General features: G+C 46.5%; 2 protein-coding genes and 1 long non-coding RNA gene across 4 annotated transcripts; 2 read left to right on the top strand and 1 right to left on the bottom strand.

Annotated features, from left to right (window-relative positions):
* Positions 1-132: 132 nt before the first annotated feature.
* On the top strand, positions 133-4552 carry LOC134047140 (uncharacterized). Its single transcript, XR_009933415.1, has 3 exons — positions 133-255; positions 2356-2523; positions 3482-4552. It is a non-coding gene; the product is annotated as an uncharacterized LOC134047140 (long non-coding RNA).
* A 143-nt stretch (positions 4553-4695) lies between these two features.
* Positions 4696-9014, bottom strand: HSPE1 (heat shock protein family E (Hsp10) member 1). 2 transcript variants are annotated; one of them, XM_062498086.1, is made up of 4 exons: positions 8935-9014; positions 6877-7041; positions 5569-5658; positions 4696-5052 (listed from the first exon to the last, which is right to left on the bottom strand). In XM_062498086.1, the coding sequence occupies exons 1-4, from the start codon at positions 8935-8937 to the stop codon at positions 5002-5004; spliced, it is 309 nt and encodes a 102-aa protein (XP_062354070.1). In that variant the 5' UTR covers positions 8938-9014; the 3' UTR covers positions 4696-5001. The 2 variants fall into 2 exon arrangements, with proteins under 2 accessions (XP_062354070.1, XP_062354069.1); XM_062498085.1 differs by lacking the exon at positions 8935-9014 and adding an exon at positions 7202-7997.
* A 444-nt stretch (positions 9015-9458) lies between these two features.
* On the top strand, positions 9459-18390 carry HSPD1 (heat shock protein family D (Hsp60) member 1). Its single transcript, XM_062498080.1, has 12 exons — positions 9459-9525; positions 10311-10486; positions 13045-13297; positions 13818-13900; positions 14483-14578; positions 14902-14995; positions 15118-15286; positions 15551-15650; positions 16483-16728; positions 16926-17100; positions 17724-17902; positions 17991-18390. The coding sequence occupies exons 2-12, from the start codon at positions 10313-10315 to the stop codon at positions 18141-18143; spliced, it is 1722 nt and encodes a 573-aa protein (XP_062354064.1). The 5' UTR covers positions 9459-9525; positions 10311-10312; the 3' UTR covers positions 18144-18390.
* The last annotated feature ends 61 nt before the right edge of the window (positions 18391-18451 follow it).

Here is an 18451-nt window from a genome sequence, read left to right as displayed (position 1 = left end):
GCGGGGCGGGGGGGCTCGCGGAGGGAGGGGCGGCGCGGCCAGAACGGCGGGGGCGGGATGAGCTTCTCGCGAGAGAAGGCGAGAGGCGGCGCGTGGGGGCGACCGTGAGGGAAGGGGGGCGAGGCGTTCCTATTCCTATTCCCATTCCCGTTCCCTCTCGGCCGTGCGGCAGCACTGACGAGCCGTTCTCCGCGCGGCGCTGGAGGCTATGGGTGTGCCCTGTGGGCACCTGCGAGTCCCTCTCCCAGAGCAGAGGTTTGTATTCCTGAGGGACAGCACTGACCCCCCCCCCTCCCCCCACACGCACACAGGGCCGGGAGTTTTGGGGCGGCCGCTCGGTGCTGGCGGCGGGGCCGATGTCGCAGAGAGTGACCCGGTTTGTGAGGCGAGATTGACGGCCTGAGTTGTTCTTGAGGAAATCCATCCTTCGCATTTCACCCTGTTTCATCAGCATCCCTCCCTGCCAGGCCCTGACTGTGCGTGGGCAAGGTTAGTCCTCGCTTGTCTCTGTACAGCCGACTCCCTGGTGCTCTGTACAATACAAACCATACGGGTGTGGATTTAAAAAAAAAAAAAAGTTTTATATTCAAGATTTATAGTTGTTATCTCTAAAGGTGATGAGTAAGAAACCCACCCCAACAACGGTTGTTTGGGGCAAAATAATTTTAAAATAGGCAGGAAGCCTTTCTAGGCGTCCAAAGGCAGGACTGAGGCCCCTGTGAGCTTGGTGTGCAGAGGACACAAACTGCTGTGCTAATGGCAAACAGATATAGCTTAGGTTTCAAGGTTAACTGAGTCGGGTGTTGACCCTATTTGGGAAGAAAACAGAAAAAATACACTGTTACCTCATCGCTGGCTGATAAATACATCTACCTTACAAGCGAATAAACATTTGTAAAAACAGAGTGACTAAGTCTGTAGGATAAGTGAGAAGAAAATTGTTCAAAAGCTGTTCTATTTCTCAAAAAATACATGGTAGAAATTAGTATAGGATAAGGAGGGGTGAATTGCTTCTGTGTGCAAGAGCGATGGAGCAGCGAGGTACAGATGAGACATCTCCCTCATACAGCCGAGGAATAAATGGTTACAGCTGTGTGGTGTTTCCTGCCCAGTGCAGAAGGTGCTGCCCCTACTCCCACCCCATAGTGTCCCCCTTCACTCAATTATTTTTGCTTTAAACAACACGTTAAAATCCCTTCCTTCTACCCAGCGAGAGTTACAGCTTGTGAAACACTTTTAGCTTGAAAACACTGCAAAAAAAAAAAAATCTCTAATTCGGCATTCCCGGCTTGAGAAAGAGAAGCGCACTTTGGGTCGTGGCTTTGCTCGGGCAAGGCCGCGAGCAGGAGCCTGCCTTGCCCTGGAGGCCCCTCGGAGCCGAGAGCCGGACACTGTGCGAAGGAGCAGAAATGGGTGACGGGCTCAGCGCCCGCCCCAGCGAGCCCGCGGCTCCTGCGGCCCGGAGAGGCGCTCCTCTCACGTTACACCGTAACTCGGGGCTCGGCGTTCCTGCCTGCGGCGCCTCGCTTCGCTCTGCAGTAGTTACTTTTTTACTCCCGGCCAGCGTTCCTGCCCCAGGGATGTCAGCTTTTCGGGTGGTGTGGCGAAACTCGGTTTGTGTAAGAAACCGTCGAAAGGTTTAAAATGCTGTGAGGAAAATGGTGTGTCGGAATGAGGAGTAGAAATGTCCTATTACCTCTTTAGACCAGCTGGGTCTAAACATTTATTTTTTTAACGAGACTGACACTATTACTAGCCAGTGTCAAAACACGAACAGTTCTAGCTGCTCGAGTCCTTCAAAATTCAGCAGATTGTTTGCATATTTTTTTGTTTCTTTTTGTTTTTTTTTTCTTTTTCCATCACCATACTCAAGGTTTAACTTTAAAGCACAGAAAAATCGGAGACTTGACATTTTCATTTGTCCCTGACTTTGATTTCATGGCCATCTTGCTTTTAACATGGAAACAAATCTGATTGTGAAGAAATGCCTCTCAGAGCAAAATATGTCTCTGTTAGTTCAGTCTGCATATGGTTCATGTGTTTGGAGTAAAAAGGAAAGAAATCTGCCTCGTTCATTAAGATCTTGAATTCTGTAGGGTATCTCGTGTTGCCCTTGTATTCCTGGAAGATGCTTATTATTTTTATTTAATTAAATTTCAAGCTGTTTTTGAACAAAATCTGAGCAGTAATTCCAGTTTTCGGGTTTCAGCTGGTCCTCATTATCTTACAGCCTTCAATAATGAAAATTTGAAAGTTTGGCCCATATTTTACCAATCATTCATATGCTGTTAGGGATCTGGCTGTCCTTTCTTTTCTATTGACTTATAAATGTTCCACCTTTTCTTCCTGTGGCAGCATAACGTAACCAGGGTGAGAAATGCTTTCTGAAAACCCTACAGCTGCTGATAATGGAAGTTATTCTGAAGTATTAAGAAAGTCTCAAAAGATGGAGTCTACCTGGTTTCCCTGTGTTACAGACAGACTGAAAAAAAGACTGAGGACTGCATCTCCTCAAAAAAGCAGGTGGGCCAATGTGCAACATTCACACCAAAGCTGAGGTTTTGAAACCAACTAGAAAACAGTGGAAAGAAACCTAATTTCCTACAGAAAGAACACAGCAAAGAAAGGGTTTGTGATTGATAGTCTGTCTTTCCCTGGAGAGCCCGAGGGTTATGGGGTTTGGCACAGTCATGGCCTGAGAGGCAGTAGCAGCAGATGGATCACCTTGGCTGTGTGGCAACTGCCTTGTCCTTGACTGCAGGGGGAGCCTTGTGCAAGGATAGAATGTTCCCGTCAGTCCAGCAGATGTTCCAGCCTGTCCTCCATTTGATGAGGCTTAGGAACGCTATTTTCCCCTCACATCCATGAATTAATTATTCCTATGAAGTGTGACTTCTGGTTTTAATCACTCGTGTAAACTGTAGTAGATACAGCCATGCTAAGTATTTTTAATACATAGGCATTGTTTCAAGCTGCTGAAAACCTGCTGGGCTGGAAGTGTGGGCTGAAGGTGGAGCTGGGGGCAGCCAGGTTGTGTGGTGAGGGCTGAGAGTGATCCTATGCAGTTCATGTCTTTTAGAGACATTATGGAAAAAAATGGTGACATTTTAGGCCTAAACATTTCTCTGTTGGCAGCTAATTCCTACTGCATCTCAAGATGGGATATAGTATCTGTAAGCAGTTTGTAAATATTTAAAATACCTTCCCCTCTTTGGTTTGTGACTGCAGCAGACTGCCTTATCCTGGGAGATAAAGGCGTGCTGGCTGCAGTGGAAGATAATACTTCCCAGGGAGTTTGTGTTTCATTGCACAATCAATTGTCTTGCAAGGTCCTTGGGGTGTGATTATCTTAAGTTTCAGCTTCAACGCGCAGTGCTGTAACTTTTCAGTAAAACTGCAATGGGGCAGATTTCAAGAAGCAGGCCTTTTATACTAAGAAGTGAATTTTTATTAATTTAGCATCTTCCCTGTCTGTCCATAGCTCAGTGCAAATTTAACCCCCGGACCAGTGCCTGGTTCGTCTTCAGCTCCAGAGCAAGCAGAGGTAACCGGCCGAGAGCAACCACCCCGAGCTAAGGGGAGCAAAGGGCACTGCAGCCAAGCCTGGCAAATGCAGCTCCGGCTGGAATAGCTGGGTGATCAGTGAGGGATCAACGGCATCTAGGGAAAAACTCGGCTCCAGCTCGCCCCTGTGCTGCGCAGCTGATGGGAGGGACTTGCTGCTGGCAGAAAATGCATTGTTTTAAACTGTGTCAGAGCTTGAGTCCCACGCTGCAGCAGATAAATGGATCTCTGAAAAGTACTTTGTTACAGCTCTTTACTGTTACCTCTGGAATAAGGGTTGTAATGTATCTAGCAGTGCTGAGCTCTCATTAGAATAACTGGAATGGGAAAGTAGTTTAATTCCAGCCAATGGAGTTTCAGCAGCAGTAAGTGATGTGCTGACTGACTTCACCGAGACTACCCTAAAGGCACTTGAAGGTGCTGTCTGCTCTGAGGCTGCACTAGAAACCTTTGTGCACCCCGGCTCCAAAAGCCTTCTCCTGAATCCTTTCCAAGGCAAGAGAAGGCAGCCAGAAACAGGCAAATTGAATTGCTTCAGCAATTACTTAAGTCAACGTCTTGCTATTTAAGAATGATGTGTTAAGGATAAAGGAAATATAACTTGTCAAAGCAGGGAAAGCTCAAGATCTGTGTGTGAGTGGGGAAATCAGTAAAGAAACTTATTTAAGATCAGCATCAGCCCCACTTCTGCCTTATTAACTGCTGGGGGGAGGTTTTTTTATTTTCTATTTGCATAATTTTGTGAACAATAAGCAAGAGTAACTGTTAATTCTTATCTGCTTCATCTGGGAACTGGATGATTGTGTTCCAGCACAGACATGACTAATACCAAGCTCCTTCCAGCTGCTGGGGGACAGGTTGTGGCAGGGTGGTTTGTGTGCCTTAACCTTTCAGTGTTCCAGGGTCTTCAGACAGAAGTTAAAAGAACCCATGCTATCTCAGGAGTCCAATGTCCAAGGGAGCTGGATAAAAGTCCTCAGCAAGATTGCATCAGTCTGGTAACCATTTTAAGCTCATTTCATACCAACTTGGGGAAAACAACATTACTGCCATTGAATGTTTCAGAGAGCTCATTACACAACTGAGACTCAGTTTCACTGAGCAACAGCAGAAATTGAGGCAGAAACAGAATAGTTTTGTAAGTTTATTGTAAAGATCTTTACAATCTCAGTACAGAGATAAGGATATAAAATGATGTTGTTTGGAATAATTAAGGCTGGTTGGTGGTCATCCAAATTTCACTGCTCAATGGGACTCAAGCAAGAGCAACTGATTTCTGACTGTACATATTTTTATTTGTGTTCCATTGTTACAGTGTGATCACAAGTTATTTCAAAGACTCAATGCCTGTTTATTATAAAATAAAGGACATTATTTACATGATGAAAGAAAAATTTCAGCATTTTAGTGGAATGGATGACTGATACTGCAACAGGTTTAGTCCACATATTTCCCAAGAATATCACCATCTCTAAACAAGTAGTAGTCCTGCAAAGAAAAGAAATGTTAGCTTCTGTCATGCAAATATTTTCCTGGTTTAGCAAATACTGTCTTGTTCTGAGTCAGCATTATTTCAGTCATTAGGAACAAAATCAAAAGCAAGCTAACCAAGAAGTCAACATGTAGAGCTAGTCTTAAAAAAATTATTTTTGTTCCTAATATACTCTTTGGAGAGCTATTAAGTTACTACTTCTCTCAGTGGGAAGTGCAAGAACTGTTAGAAAACAATTCTGCAGGCTTTCCCTGCCAAAAGCAAGGATGCCCCCAGGAATTTCTAAACCTTTTTGGATTCCCTCTAATACGTGCTTGACATATGGAACATTTTGCCCACCCAGCAGAGGTCCCGCGGTCGCTTCCTTTTATGCAGAGGCAGAAGCAGCAGTAGCACAGCTACCAGAGGGAGGCTAGATCCAGCTGCTCCCTTTCTTGAATGGTGCTAACAATATTTATCACTGCTGCTTCAGAAGCCATTCTGATCTGTACTCACGAAGATGGGCAACCTACCTTATCTTCTAGTACGATCTTAGTACCACCATATTCTGGGAGCAAAACCTTTTCACCAACTTTTACGCTCACTGGCTGAATCTCACCATTCTGAAAAAAAGAAAGAAAACATCCTTACGTTTCCACAATATAAACTGACGTAAAAGAATTCCTCCAAATTACAACAATCCACCCGTGTACAGAAACATTCAGGAAATCACAACTCTGCATTTAGTTTTGACTGTACATACAAGTGTAAGGTCTTTGGTTGACACACTGAATAGGACTTCACTCACCCATGAGACCCCCTTGGAAAATAAAGGGATAAAGTCCATTTCCATATTCTATAGCCAAGGATACCTTCTAGTGCCAGTTTAAAAAGTACCTTCCAATTTCTGCAACTTTGATCAACTTGTCACTGTTGCCATCAACTCACTTCCTTAGAAACAACTGATAGACGTTAATTACATTTTTGCATTATAAATAAAACATTAACACATTAGTCAAATATTATCACTCTTTCACGATATAAACCTTTAAAAATCAGATCCTGACAGAAACCAGCCTGGGACATATAGAGGGACTCACGGTAAGGAAAGGCCAAGGAAACATGCCCAAGTTGAAACTGAACCAGTTTTCCAGTGTTACTACTGACTGAACAGTGCTCTGGTGGGGAACCAGCCCTTCCAATGTGCAAGTCCCCAGGTACTGGCATTTTTGTGAACTGTCTTTTTTTATTTCCATATACATATCCAACATGCAAAATTAGCAAGCAGTTATTCAACACTTTGTTGGATCGCTGACTTTCCTTAGTCCAACAAGCCTAATCCTTATGGACAAAGATATTTTGCACAGCACAAGACAGCCAACACAACATTCTGGGGTTCCACCCTGCTCACAAGTCACAGACATTTGGGCACATAATAATTTTAACAAAGTCTGTTGGTCCCTCAAGGTTTTGGCTGAGAAGTGAAACATGGTATCATGCAGAACACTGTCTACATATTTAAAATAAACACCACCAACAACTCCCCCAAAAAACCCCCACCATCAAACAAGCAAACAAACCCCATAAAAACCAAATACCAAACAAAAGAAACCCCACTCCATTTTACAAACAATGAAAGGAATGTTGGAATTCATTTCAAGACAACTTGAGATTTCTACCTGCTTTTTGAATCTCCACTTGCAATTTCAGCCATCACAGTCATCCAATTTTGTGAGCTGTCACCACTCTTGCACTCTAGCCATCCCACTCCTTTGGCAATATTCCAGCTACCACCACACCATTACTGGTTCTACCCAAATGCAATGCTTCAGGGTAATTACCTTTCCTCTGGCTCCAGATCCAACTGCTACTACTGTTGCTTGTAGCACCTTCCCTTGGGATTTTTCTGGTATCATGATTCCTCCTTTGGTTACCGTCTCGGCTGCACATCGCTCAACCAGCACACGATCAAAGAGGGGAAGAAATTTCCTAAATGCTTTTCCTGCCTGTGGAAGTAATTGTACATTGCAACAAGAGAGCCATTACAAAAAAAACTGCAATTAAAAGGAGTTTTTAAAACCCCAACACAAACTGATTTCTCTTTTGAGAGAGAGGAATAGTGTAAGACAACTGCCGAGCAGTTATTTAACAGCAATAAACAAATACCATTTCTGATTGCATCAGAAACTCCTGAAGGCACAGGCAGATGCTGGGCAATCCTGACAATTCAGCCACAGGAAGAGGTACTCCAGCTGGGGAACAAACCACCCATAGATGGAGCAGATGCCTCTGTCTGGAAAGGCCTCTAGGCTTTTACACCAAACCCTGAGTTGCTATAGCTTGGTGAGCATAGCTATTGATTATACAAACTGTATTTCCACAGTTCAAAACCACACCTAATGAAGATTAAGGACTCCTTGGGACAGCTGCATTTGTAGTTGTGAAGACGTTTACATTAAAGAAGCACAAGTCTAGCCAGCTACCCCACTGTCAGTCTTTCTCAGGTGCTTCCAAGCATTACACTTTCACAAAAAAGGTGAGAATCTGCAGCCTGAGCCACAGTGCTGCTACTTATACCAACACCTACAAATAGATTTTAAAAAAAATTGAAAAGTTTAGGCCAAGCCCCTGAAAATAATAAGGTAGGCACCTTCTAGCTCAACTGCATTGGTATCTGCTTCTGCTTAAGCAGAGTCAAGGTGAAGGGTTTTTGTGAAGTTATTGGGTTTTTCCCTCATATGTGGTTTAGGTTTGGGGTTTTTTTGCAAGTAACTACTGCTACGCGTCTGCATTTCAGAACCGGCAGTCGAACTCCCATAGGCCGGATAAGTGCAAGCATATACATTCATCCCAACAGGCAGGGGTCAGGCAGAAGGAACTTGCTTTGATTTAGAAGGAAAGATACGGCAACGTGCCAAGTCACATGGAGACACTGCTCCACTAGACAGGTACGCAGAGCCCACACTCACAGAAAGAGCTAGAAGGGCCTGGCATCCGTGTGCCCTTCGCTGGCACTCATCGATATCCACACGCTCTTGAGAAGTGGCAGAAAACAAAGTCACAGGCAGAGCACCAACAAAAGGCAGCACATGGAAGATGCTGTGTTCGACTGCCTTCGGCAGCACGGGGATGGAAGATTACCAAGGCAAAAGGCTGCCAGTAGTAAACATTTTCATTCTGCGAAGATAATATCGCTGATCTCTTTTTTTAAGAGCTGGTCTACGTTTACCAGAAATAATGCTTCCAAACTTATGACCGTGAGCATTTTACACTAAGGTTTAATTCTTCACGTTATTATTACCGCAAGAATCAAATATCACTACAAGAACGAGGGCAACTCGAACTCTCCTCCTTCTCCATAAAAAACTCTACAAAGCTTATAGAAGGAGCTCTCCAGAGCGTGGCACGGGTTTCTTTTCCATGTCCGCAGAGAGCCGCCGTGGCCTGTGCGGCCCTGCCCTGCGGCGCTGCTGCCGCGGAGTTACTCCCGTTACTGCGGCGGGGAGGAGCCCTGAGATCGAGCGGCTGGGCGGCCGAAAGCAGCCCCTGCAAACCCGCGGCCACGTCCTGCCCCGCAGCCCCCGCGCCTGCCGGGAGAGTCGCTTCTGCCCCACGGACTGCGTGACCTTGCGGCGCTGCCAGCCCCCCCGCCTCCGCCTTCCTCCCGTCGCTCCCAGCCCCAGCGCTGCCCGCGGGCGCGGCACGGACCGCACGCGGCGGCGCAGCCTTGCCCGTTCGGGAGCCTCGGCAGCGACCCGACCGCGGGGGAGGGGTAGGGGCACCGCCAGGCCCTCAGGGTGTCGGTCCCCGCAGCGCCGAACACCGTGCCGGGCGAGGCAGCCCGGAGCGGGGCCGCAGGAGCGGCGGGGAGCCGGCGCGGCGGCGGCCCCGGCACTCACCATGATGCTCCCGCGCCGCCCGCACCGACCGACCGCGCCACCGCCGCCACACACGTGAGGAAGGTCAGGGCGTGCGCATGCGCGACCGGCGCCCCGCCCCGGGGCGGAGCAGACCCGCCCGGCTCCCCCGGCGCCGGGCGCCTTTAGCGCCGCCGGTTTTTTCTGACCGCTATGGCCCCGTCCCGGTCTCGGCAGCGGCCGCGCCCAGCTGGCGTCCCGAACCCGCCGCGGACCCCCCGTACGGAGCGCGCGGCGTCCCGGGCCGGGCCCCGCACGGAAGTGAGGTCACTTCACCCCTGACCCGCGGCGAGCATGAGCGTTCCAGAAGGTTCTGGAATCTCAGGGCCCCGAAACATGGATGGTTCATGCTGCAGCCCGTGGCGCATGCGCAATCGTGGCCCGCAGCCCAGCGGGGCGGGCGGGCGCGGAGATCATGCTGGTTCCGGGGCCGGGCGGCCGGAGCCGCACATGGGCCGGCGGCGGCTCGGGGGCGGGGCCGAGGCGGTGAGTGCCGAGCGCCGCCCGCCGCCGCCGCGCCAGACGTGCCCCGCGAGTTTGCAGAGCCGGGGTGCTGGTCCCGCGCTGCCGCAGGTGAGCGGGAACGCGGCCGCGGCGCTGCACCCGCGCCGCTCTGCCCGGTCTGGGGAGGGCATGGCGGCCCCACGCTGTGGCCGCGGTTACCGCGGGGTCGCGCGCCGGGAGAGGCTGGGCCCGAGCGGCGGGAGCGGGGAACGGCCGCGATGGGGCCATCGCGGCCGGGTGGCGGGAGCGGGGCCCACGCACTTTCCCGCGGCCGGCGGTGGCGCGGCGGGCCCGGCGGGCGGGCACCGGCGGGGGGCGGGCGGCGCTGACCTTGCTGCGCGTGTCCTGGTGCAGCGGCCATGTGGCCGCGGGGCCCTGCCCGGTGCGGGGGCTCCGGCGGGCTCGGGGTGGCGGCCGCGGCCTCGTCTCTCTTTTCTCTGCCCTTGATGGCGTAGGGGGGTGTGGGAACCTTACCCGAGCTCCCCTCGTCACGGCCCCGCCGCTGCAGCCGCGGGCGGGCGCGGCCCCCGCGCTGAGCACATGGAGCCGCGGGCGCTCCGCGGTGCCCTCGCCGTGTCCTGCCCCGCGCCGGGGGAAGGCTCGGCGGGAGGAGCCCGGAGGTTCTGGAGGCCGCGCAGGGAGGAGCTGCTGCCGCGCGGGTCTCGGCCTGAGGATCGGGGATACCCAGCCCCGGTGGTTGCAGTTACTTGTGTGTCTCAATTTTAGCCAGCCGAAAAATTAAGATTCATCATGCCTGCTGTGCTTCCTGAATCTGTTCTTCCTCTTTTCCTGTAGAAGTAGCTGTGCAAACCGTAATGCTTTTGTTTTTCTCCGTGTTTCTTTTAATATTCTAGACATGCTCCGTTTATCTACAGTACTCCGTCAGATAAGACCAGTTTCCAGAGCCCTCGCCCCCCATCTAACACGAGCCTATGCAAAAGATGTGAAGTTCGGAGCAGACGCGAGAGCGCTGATGCTACAAGGAGTAGATCTTTTAGCAGATGCTGTAGCTGTCACCATGGGGCCAAAGGTAATGGAAGATTTGGCCTTTATGTTGCACGGACCTGGCTGAAAATACTGTAACAGAGAACAGTTGTAGGGTTTCTCTCGGTGACTGGATTTGCAGAACCGAAGCGCCGCGGGGTAGGGGCATGGACAGGCTCCTGCAAGCAGCTGTATAGTCTCATGTTTGCACCAAAAGTGGGACAGTAGTGTGTGTGCTTCTCATAGTAACAAAGTAAAATTACTTGGATTCCTGTGAAAGGTACAATATATTAGTCCAAACAGTTTGAAGGCAAAGGAGATGTTCATAATGTGTTACCAGCTCAGTTGATAACCTGTAACAGTGCAGTAGATAATGTAACTGTCTGTGTCATGGGGTAGGTTAATTAGCATGTGGGTGGCTTGGTTGGGGTTTTTTATGGTGTTTTTGTTTTTTTTTTTTTAAACAAATCACAATTTTATATTGCTTTGCCTTTCAATATTAGCAAATTTAAAAAGACATCCAAACTAGAATGTTAAGTTTTCAACTGGCTGGTAAATGTTACCAGCCTAAGTGAAATTTCATGGTAGTAGCATTCATTGGTGTTCCCCTGTATTCCCTCCTGTGAGGGAGAACTGGGTCTCTTGGGAAACCAGCTATGATATTCTGCATAGTCATGCAATGTGCAGTAGAGCTTGAAATGACATTCTTTTTTCTGAGGAAGAGACACTGATTTTCTTGGGGCTCAGTACTGTTCCCTGCAATAGCATGCGCATGATATTTCTGAGAGCTGCTTGGCCTCTGTAATATTATTTCATGTATTTCCTGCACATCTTTCACGCTCTATCAGCTTTATTCAGAGGCAAAAAACGCCATAAAGATGAGCAGATGAAGGTTAAGGAACAATTATTTCAGGAAGCTGTGGCTACTTCCATAGAGGAAGAAAGTTTATAAGTGTAGCCAGTTAATTTAACTCCTGGATTTTTTTTTGATCGGGCTGTTTTGTGAATGCTGAAGCATAGTTCTAATCCACTGGCTAAAGGGCAGTTGCTGATGCAACTTCGTGTAACCTTAGGGGATTTTTCTTTGTTTTGCTGTTCTCCATATATTTGTAAAAATGAGGGGTTGTATTGCAGTGCCTGATTCTGCTTCTGGCATTTTTAAGAAATATCATTCTGGTGAGGAAACTTTCTTTGGCCCTGTTCTACATTTCAAGGAACCCAGTTTGCAGTCTCACACAATCTTTTGGTACTGCTCCAGCACGTGGAACAGAACAGATTTGTGTGGGAGCTCAGCTTCTGAATACACAGGATTGTTCTAAATGCTTGTGTAGTTACTGGTGGTGTTTGATCCCTTCTTGAGGAACACAGACAGGTGTTTTTGCTGAGAGCAGGCCCTTCCGTGTGATTTGTTGTGTGTAGGTTTTGCTGTGCTCCTCAGAGTTGCAAACCAAACATTTAGAGTAAGATCACATCAAAATGCAAAAAAAAAAAAAAAATCAAGCAAACTGGTAGCATGTTCCTCCAGAGAGGAGCTTGCTTATTCTTGAATCACTTTTATATTGAGAAGTGCAGGTCAAATAAAATAGTAGTAGGGAATGCATTATTTTTGCATAACTGTTCCATGACACAGTTCTGTAAGCTCTTCCCCGAGTTCAGCCTGAGTAAGTGAAGCAGAACCTTTCCCTTGGAGCTGCTGGGGTGGTTGTGCTTCAGCAGCAGCGTGGCCTCATCCCTGGCAGGCAGCCAGAGCTGGTTCAGGCATTGAGGCAGATGTGTGTGGGCTCTGAGCAGGGGAGGGGCACAGGGCACCACAGCCCTGGGTGCTGCATGGCAATCCTGGCTGGGGCAGCAGCAGACCTGAGGTAGCTCCCTGTGTTTCTGCTGCCTCCAGCTCAAACTGGAACATGATTGCCTGGGGCAGCTCTTGGCTACTGAACTAATGTGTGAACAAGCCATGTCCTTGTGCAGGTGCATTTGCCTTGTGGTCCCTTATGGTCCACAGCTTCCCATGTTAGCTGTGTCTGTTGGATAGAATAGTGCAGTTTTGCAGCTGGATCCAAGTGCGAGCTAAGATGAGAAAAGCTGGGTAACTTGCAGTGTTTGAGAAATTATTCAAAGTATTTTCAGTTCTCTTTGCTAATCACTATTGAGGTTTGAAAGTCTTTGCAAGCTTTTCTTCCTTCCAGCACATGCAACAAATTGAGCTTTTTATTATTTGTTTTCCAATCACAGAGAATGTTTGTTGTGGTCTGATGACAATTTTGGAAGCTGTTTCTTTGAGTTGCTATATTTTAATTTTGGGATAAAATATTAGCATTAGAGGAAATCATAGTTTGTTTTTTTTTTTTCTGTAAGGTCAGTCTTACTTAATTGCAGACTGTGGTATTAAGCGTTATGGCTGAATATGGAGCCTCATTCTGTGAAAGCATAAAGCCTTGGAGTCATTTTTCTTGGGATTAAGGTGTGTGCTTGAGAAGTCCCAGCTGAATCCCCTGTGTAAGGTGTTCAGCTGTGGCTGTTCAAGATAAGGTTTTTCAGTTGAGCTCTTGAGAATAACATGGTGTGAGTTGGCTTGGATTTAAAATTTGTTGTTTGTCCTCCTAGGGAAGAACAGTTATTATTGAACAAAGCTGGGGAAGTCCCAAAGTGACAAAAGATGGCGTGACAGTAGCAAAGGCAATTGACTTGAAAGACAAATACAAAAACATTGGAGCCAAGTTAGTTCAAGACGTTGCCAACAATACCAACGAAGAAGCAGGAGATGGTACCACTACTGCAACAGTCCTTGCACGTGCTATTGCCAAGGAAGGCTTTGAGAAGATCAGCAAAGGAGCCAATCCAGTAGAAATCAGGAGGGGTAACTTCTTTCTGTTGCTTTGAATTTTTGATCACTGTCTTTTATTTTTCATATCCTAGATTTGATTTTTTTTTTCTGTTTGGAGAGCCACCATAAAGGATTGTATGAAGTGATGTTTAGAAAACACAGTTGTTTTTCTTACACGGCAGACTCTGAACAATCAATGATTTTTCTAATCATTGTAGTATTTTACATGCAGTCAACTTATTTAGTTTGTGGTAAGTGATCTCCAGTTAAAGCCGTTTCTACATTTAATTAATACAATAGCCATGTAAACAAATATGTGGCAAATTTTGATCATGACAGAATCTCCCACCAATTTAAAAAGAACTATTACTACATATACAAATGACAGTATGGAACAAGAACTGTGTTTTTGTGCATGTAAACAATGCGTTTTTGCAGTGTGGACTTTCGTTTGAAAGGAAATTTGTTGCTTGTGGTGGGTGGGTGCTGGGTTTGTGTTTTCTGTGCTTGGTACCTTGTTTTGTTTGCTCACAAGTGCTCTGTTCATCTTCAGGGGTGATGCTGGCAGTGGATGCCATCATAGCTGAACTGAAGAAGCTGTCAAAGCCTGTTACAACTCCAGAAGAAATTGCACAGGTAAGAAAAAACGCACAATAAAATGTATCCCAAGTTTAGGTGGCTGCTTCTCAGGAAGTTTTGTGAGGTCAGGTTTAATGAAGTTAGGTTGTGTGTATCTGACTCTGGGTACTTCCCTTTATCAGAAGTAGTCTTTGGTTGCACTGCTAGAAGCTAGTTCAGAAGTGGGCAAATCTTTTCATCTCAGGTTTCATTACAAAGTGTGGTCTTAAAACATAAATGTGTGTACTTGGGAAGAATTGATGGGAGCAAAACTCTGTTGAGAATGGAAGAGATGGCAGAGTACTGAGGGTGTGATAGATCTGCTGTGTGAGATCAGGTTCAGGTGTGTTGGTGGTCCTGGATTATTCGTGCCTGGAGATGGCCTGAGTGTGAGCCCAGTGCAGGGAATCTGGCTCTGTGCTGCAGCTGCCCAAGATCCTGAGCCCTTCTAACAGAGTTCCTGGCTCCTGCTGTGAGCGTGCTGCAGTCAGCTGCCCTGCCTTGTCAGAAATGGGAGCATTGCAAATGGCTATTCTGATTTTTTTATTGTGAGGAAACACCTTGCATTGGGAAATGAGATTAAATGTCTTACTTTTTCAGGTTGCCACAATATCAGCAAATGGAGATCAGGAAATTGGCAATATAATCTCTGATGCAATGAAAAAGGTTGGACGAAAGGGTGTGATCACTGTCAAGGTAAGAACTGGCCAACATATAAAGTGACAAGTGACTGTCTCTTGTTAGTGCTGGCTTTTGTCACATGTGGTGATACTGCTGCTGCTGCAGCTCATGTTCAATAATTCCCACCATAATTCCTCCCCAGCTCCTTTAAAGATCAGAGTTTGATAGCTGTTCCCTCTTACATTCCTTCTGTTTTGGAGAGAAGCACATGAAACTGATGTGGGATCCAGAGCCTTTCAATCTGTTGTCCACAAAGCTGTAAAACTGCTAAAGCTGTACTTGTGCATTTGGTAGCAAATAGGGGAGATTTTAATGCCAGCTTTCTTGCATCTAAACAGGATGGAAAAACTCTAAATGATGAACTGGAAATCATTGAGGGTATGAAATTTGACAGAGGCTACATCTCTCCATATTTTATTAACACAACTAAAGGTGAGTTTACAATAAGCCTTGTCAAATACCTTACAGTGGCTGCAAAGTAGCTGCTTAAGCTAAAAAATGCTTGATATGTTTTTGTAATGGAATTGTTCAGATAATGCATGTTGTTTCTGCAGGACAGAAATGTGAATTCCAGGACGCTTATGTTTTAATTAGTGAAAAGAAAATTTCTAGTGTACAGTCCATAGTTCCAGCTCTTGAAATTGCCAATGCCAACCGCAAACCTTTGGTCATCATTGCTGAAGATGTTGATGGAGAAGCTCTCAGCACTCTTGTCTTGAACAGGTGAGGCTTAAAATCCATTGGTTTGGGGTTTTTTTTATGGTGTAATGCTGTTTGTTCTCCTACCTGTGCCAAAGAAACAGCAGCTTCTAACATCATCATGCTTTGTATGAACTCGGATAGAACTTCAGTTGTATCCTAACTACCTTTTTGAGAATAACCACCTCAGTTCATGATGTTCTCTTTGTTTGCTTGACTGTTAAGAGCTGCACTGAAATAATTTGGCTTATTAATTAGACTCATTCTCTGATGTTTTTTTCTATCTAGACTGAAGGTTGGCCTTCAGGTTGTTGCTGTGAAAGCTCCAGGTTTTGGTGACAACAGGAAAAACCAACTTAAGGACATGGCAATTGCTACTGGTGGTGCTGTAAGTAATGATGTTTTAACCAGCTCTTTGCTTTAGGAAGTGTTAATGCTTTTTAAGGAGGAAAATAGTGTGCATTTTTAGGTCCTTGGCTTGTATTTGCTGGGTTACAGGCTGCATTTTGTTCTTTCAAAAATGTAACAGTAGCTAATGTTTGAATCTTCTGTTTTTTCAAAAGACACTGATGGTTGCTGTGTAATACAGTCCTGGCCAACCATAAGTGATATGTTCTTGTAACTGACTGAAGGCACCTGAGATTTCCTTGCAGGGATTAGGTTTTTAAGGGAAAGGAGGAACTCCAAAGCAATTGTTGCCTTTATAACACTGATTGTTTCACAATTACCTGGACTCAGATGTAGCAAATACAATAATTTAAAATGTTTGGAATGGACTGAATGAGTTTTCTTTCTATTAAACTTTGCATGTAGTTGATGCATTGATTAATGTCCCTTTAGCTGCCCTTTTTAAATATGCACTATAAAATTATAGCATGATATTGGCGCCCAGAGGAAGCTGTTGAAATTAAACTTGTTTAAGGTAATGGCAACAGAAAGTGACAAATCAGCGAACTGTTATAAAGTCAGTGAGTGTCAATATCTGTAACTTCTCAAAATGCAAGGAGATGACCAGTGACAGGAGCTAAGGAAACACCATGGAACTGTGTCAGGGGAGGTTTAGTTTGGATATTAGGAAAAGATTCTTCACCCAGAGGGTGGAACTGCAGTAACATAGTTACTTTGCACCATTAGCCTGCTGTATGTGTTCATGCACTCCTAGATAAAGTCTGATGTGTGGGGAACCTGTGACTTCCAACTTCTCGCATAATTTCTTTCAGGTGTTTGGAGAAGAGGGTTTGAACCTAAATGTGGAAGATATTCAGCCTCATGACTTCGGTAAAGTTGGAGAGGTCATTGTGACAAAAGATGACACCATGCTCCTTAAGGGGAAGGGTGAAAAGGCTCAGATTGAAAAACGCATTCAAGAAATAATCGAACAGCTAGAGGTTACCACCAGTGAATATGAAAAAGAGAAACTGAATGAGCGATTGGCCAAACTCTCTGACGGAGTAGCAGTATTGAAGGTATTAAGAATTTGATGAAATTATGAACTAAAGCTTAGGCTTCTTGAGTGCTGAGGTACAGAAGAAGGCTGCCAGCATGGGAGAGGGCGGGTTGGCTTTCTGGCACTTCTTAGGCATTGGCTGCTAGATTCGGTGGCAGCAGCGGTGTCCCGCCCGCGCTCTTGTGCAGCCCTTGACGTGTGGCTTGCCGCTCGCAGGTGGGCGGCACGAGCGACGTTGAGGTGAACGAGAAGAAGGACAGGGTGACCGACGCCCTGAACGCCACGCGCGCGGCCGTGGAGGAGGGCATCGTCCCGGGCGGTGGCTGCGCGCTGCTGCGCTGCATCCCGGCCTTGGATGCCTTGACTCCAGCCAACGAGGATCAGAAAATTGGTAAGAGAACGACTTGAAGATGGGTGTAGAAGTGATACAAGCGGGCTTTCTCTTGTCCTCCGGCTTTATAAGGTGGCTTCCAGTGAGTTTTTAGACACTCGATCTTGGGAACGTTGCATTTCTGTGGTGTGGTGGCCCCTGCTTTTGGGGGGGGGGGGGGGGGGGGCGGCTCTTTCTGCTTCTTCACTGCATTGCTGATGAGATCGTGTAAGACCTGGTAGCAGTAAAGCAGCAGTATCCCAGCACAGAGTGACAGATGTTCAGAGTTGGGAGATGGCTGTTCAGGTCTTTGCAGACAAAATCTAATAATGCTTAACAGACTGTGTGGCAAAATAAGTGCAAAAACGTTTTGTGTCATGTTACACATAAATATAAAGAGTAATAATACTCCTTGCTACTTTTTGTAGAAGTAAAACGAAAATGTGCATGAATATCCCGCAGAGATGTCATTTGTTGGCAAGTGTCAAGTAGCAGAGAACCTTTCTTCCTGGAATATAATGATAAAAATAGCTTAATGTTCTTGCTTGGAGGGTTCTCTTTGTATTGGTCTCCAGCATGAGGGCATTCCTTGGCAGTGGGAGTGGTGTTTGTACATGGAGCTCCAACTATCCTGTTTCTTGCAGGCATTGAAATAATCAAGAGAACACTGAGAATCCCAGCAATGACTATTGCAAAGAATGCTGGTGTTGAAGGATCATTGATAGTTGAAAAAATCCTGCAGAGCCCATCAGAAGTTGGCTACGATGCAATGCTTGGGGATTTTGTAAATATGGTAGAAAAAGGAATCATAGACCCAACAAAGGTAACTTAAAGGTCTCAATTCTCAGTTTTATTTCTTCCCACTTCCTGCGATGGTCAGCAGGTTTGAACTCGTTTCTTGCCTGTTTTAGGTTGTGAGAACTGCCCTGATGGACGCCGCGGGTGTTGCCTCTCTCCTATCGACAGCAGAGGCAGTGGTGACTGAAGTTCCTAAAGAAGAAAAGGAGCCGGCAATGGGAGGAATGGGTGGGATGGGCGGAGGAATGGGAGGTGGCATGTTCTAATTCCTGGGGTAGGGATGCATCATGAGCTGTGCTGTTGAAGACTGACAGTTCTGACTTAAAAAACTTGAGCTATCAGTGTGAGAGGATGGATAGTGACTGAAGTGAGGCTGGTGTTGAAAAGAATCACTGTAACCATCAGTTACCGGATTTCATTTAACACACGTGTAATTGTTTACAGTCATTGTCCATGCCTACAGATAATTTATTTTGTATTTTTTGAATAAAGACATTTGTACATTCCTGATAACTGGGTGCAAGATCCATCTACCAAGGTCCTGAATTGAACTTAATTAAGGCACTTGATACTC

This window comes from Cinclus cinclus, chromosome 9 (genome assembly GCF_963662255.1).
Source record: "Cinclus cinclus chromosome 9, bCinCin1.1, whole genome shotgun sequence".
Taxonomy (NCBI): domain Eukaryota; kingdom Metazoa; phylum Chordata; class Aves; order Passeriformes; family Cinclidae; genus Cinclus; species Cinclus cinclus.
This window is presented reverse-complemented; position numbering and strand designations above follow the sequence as displayed.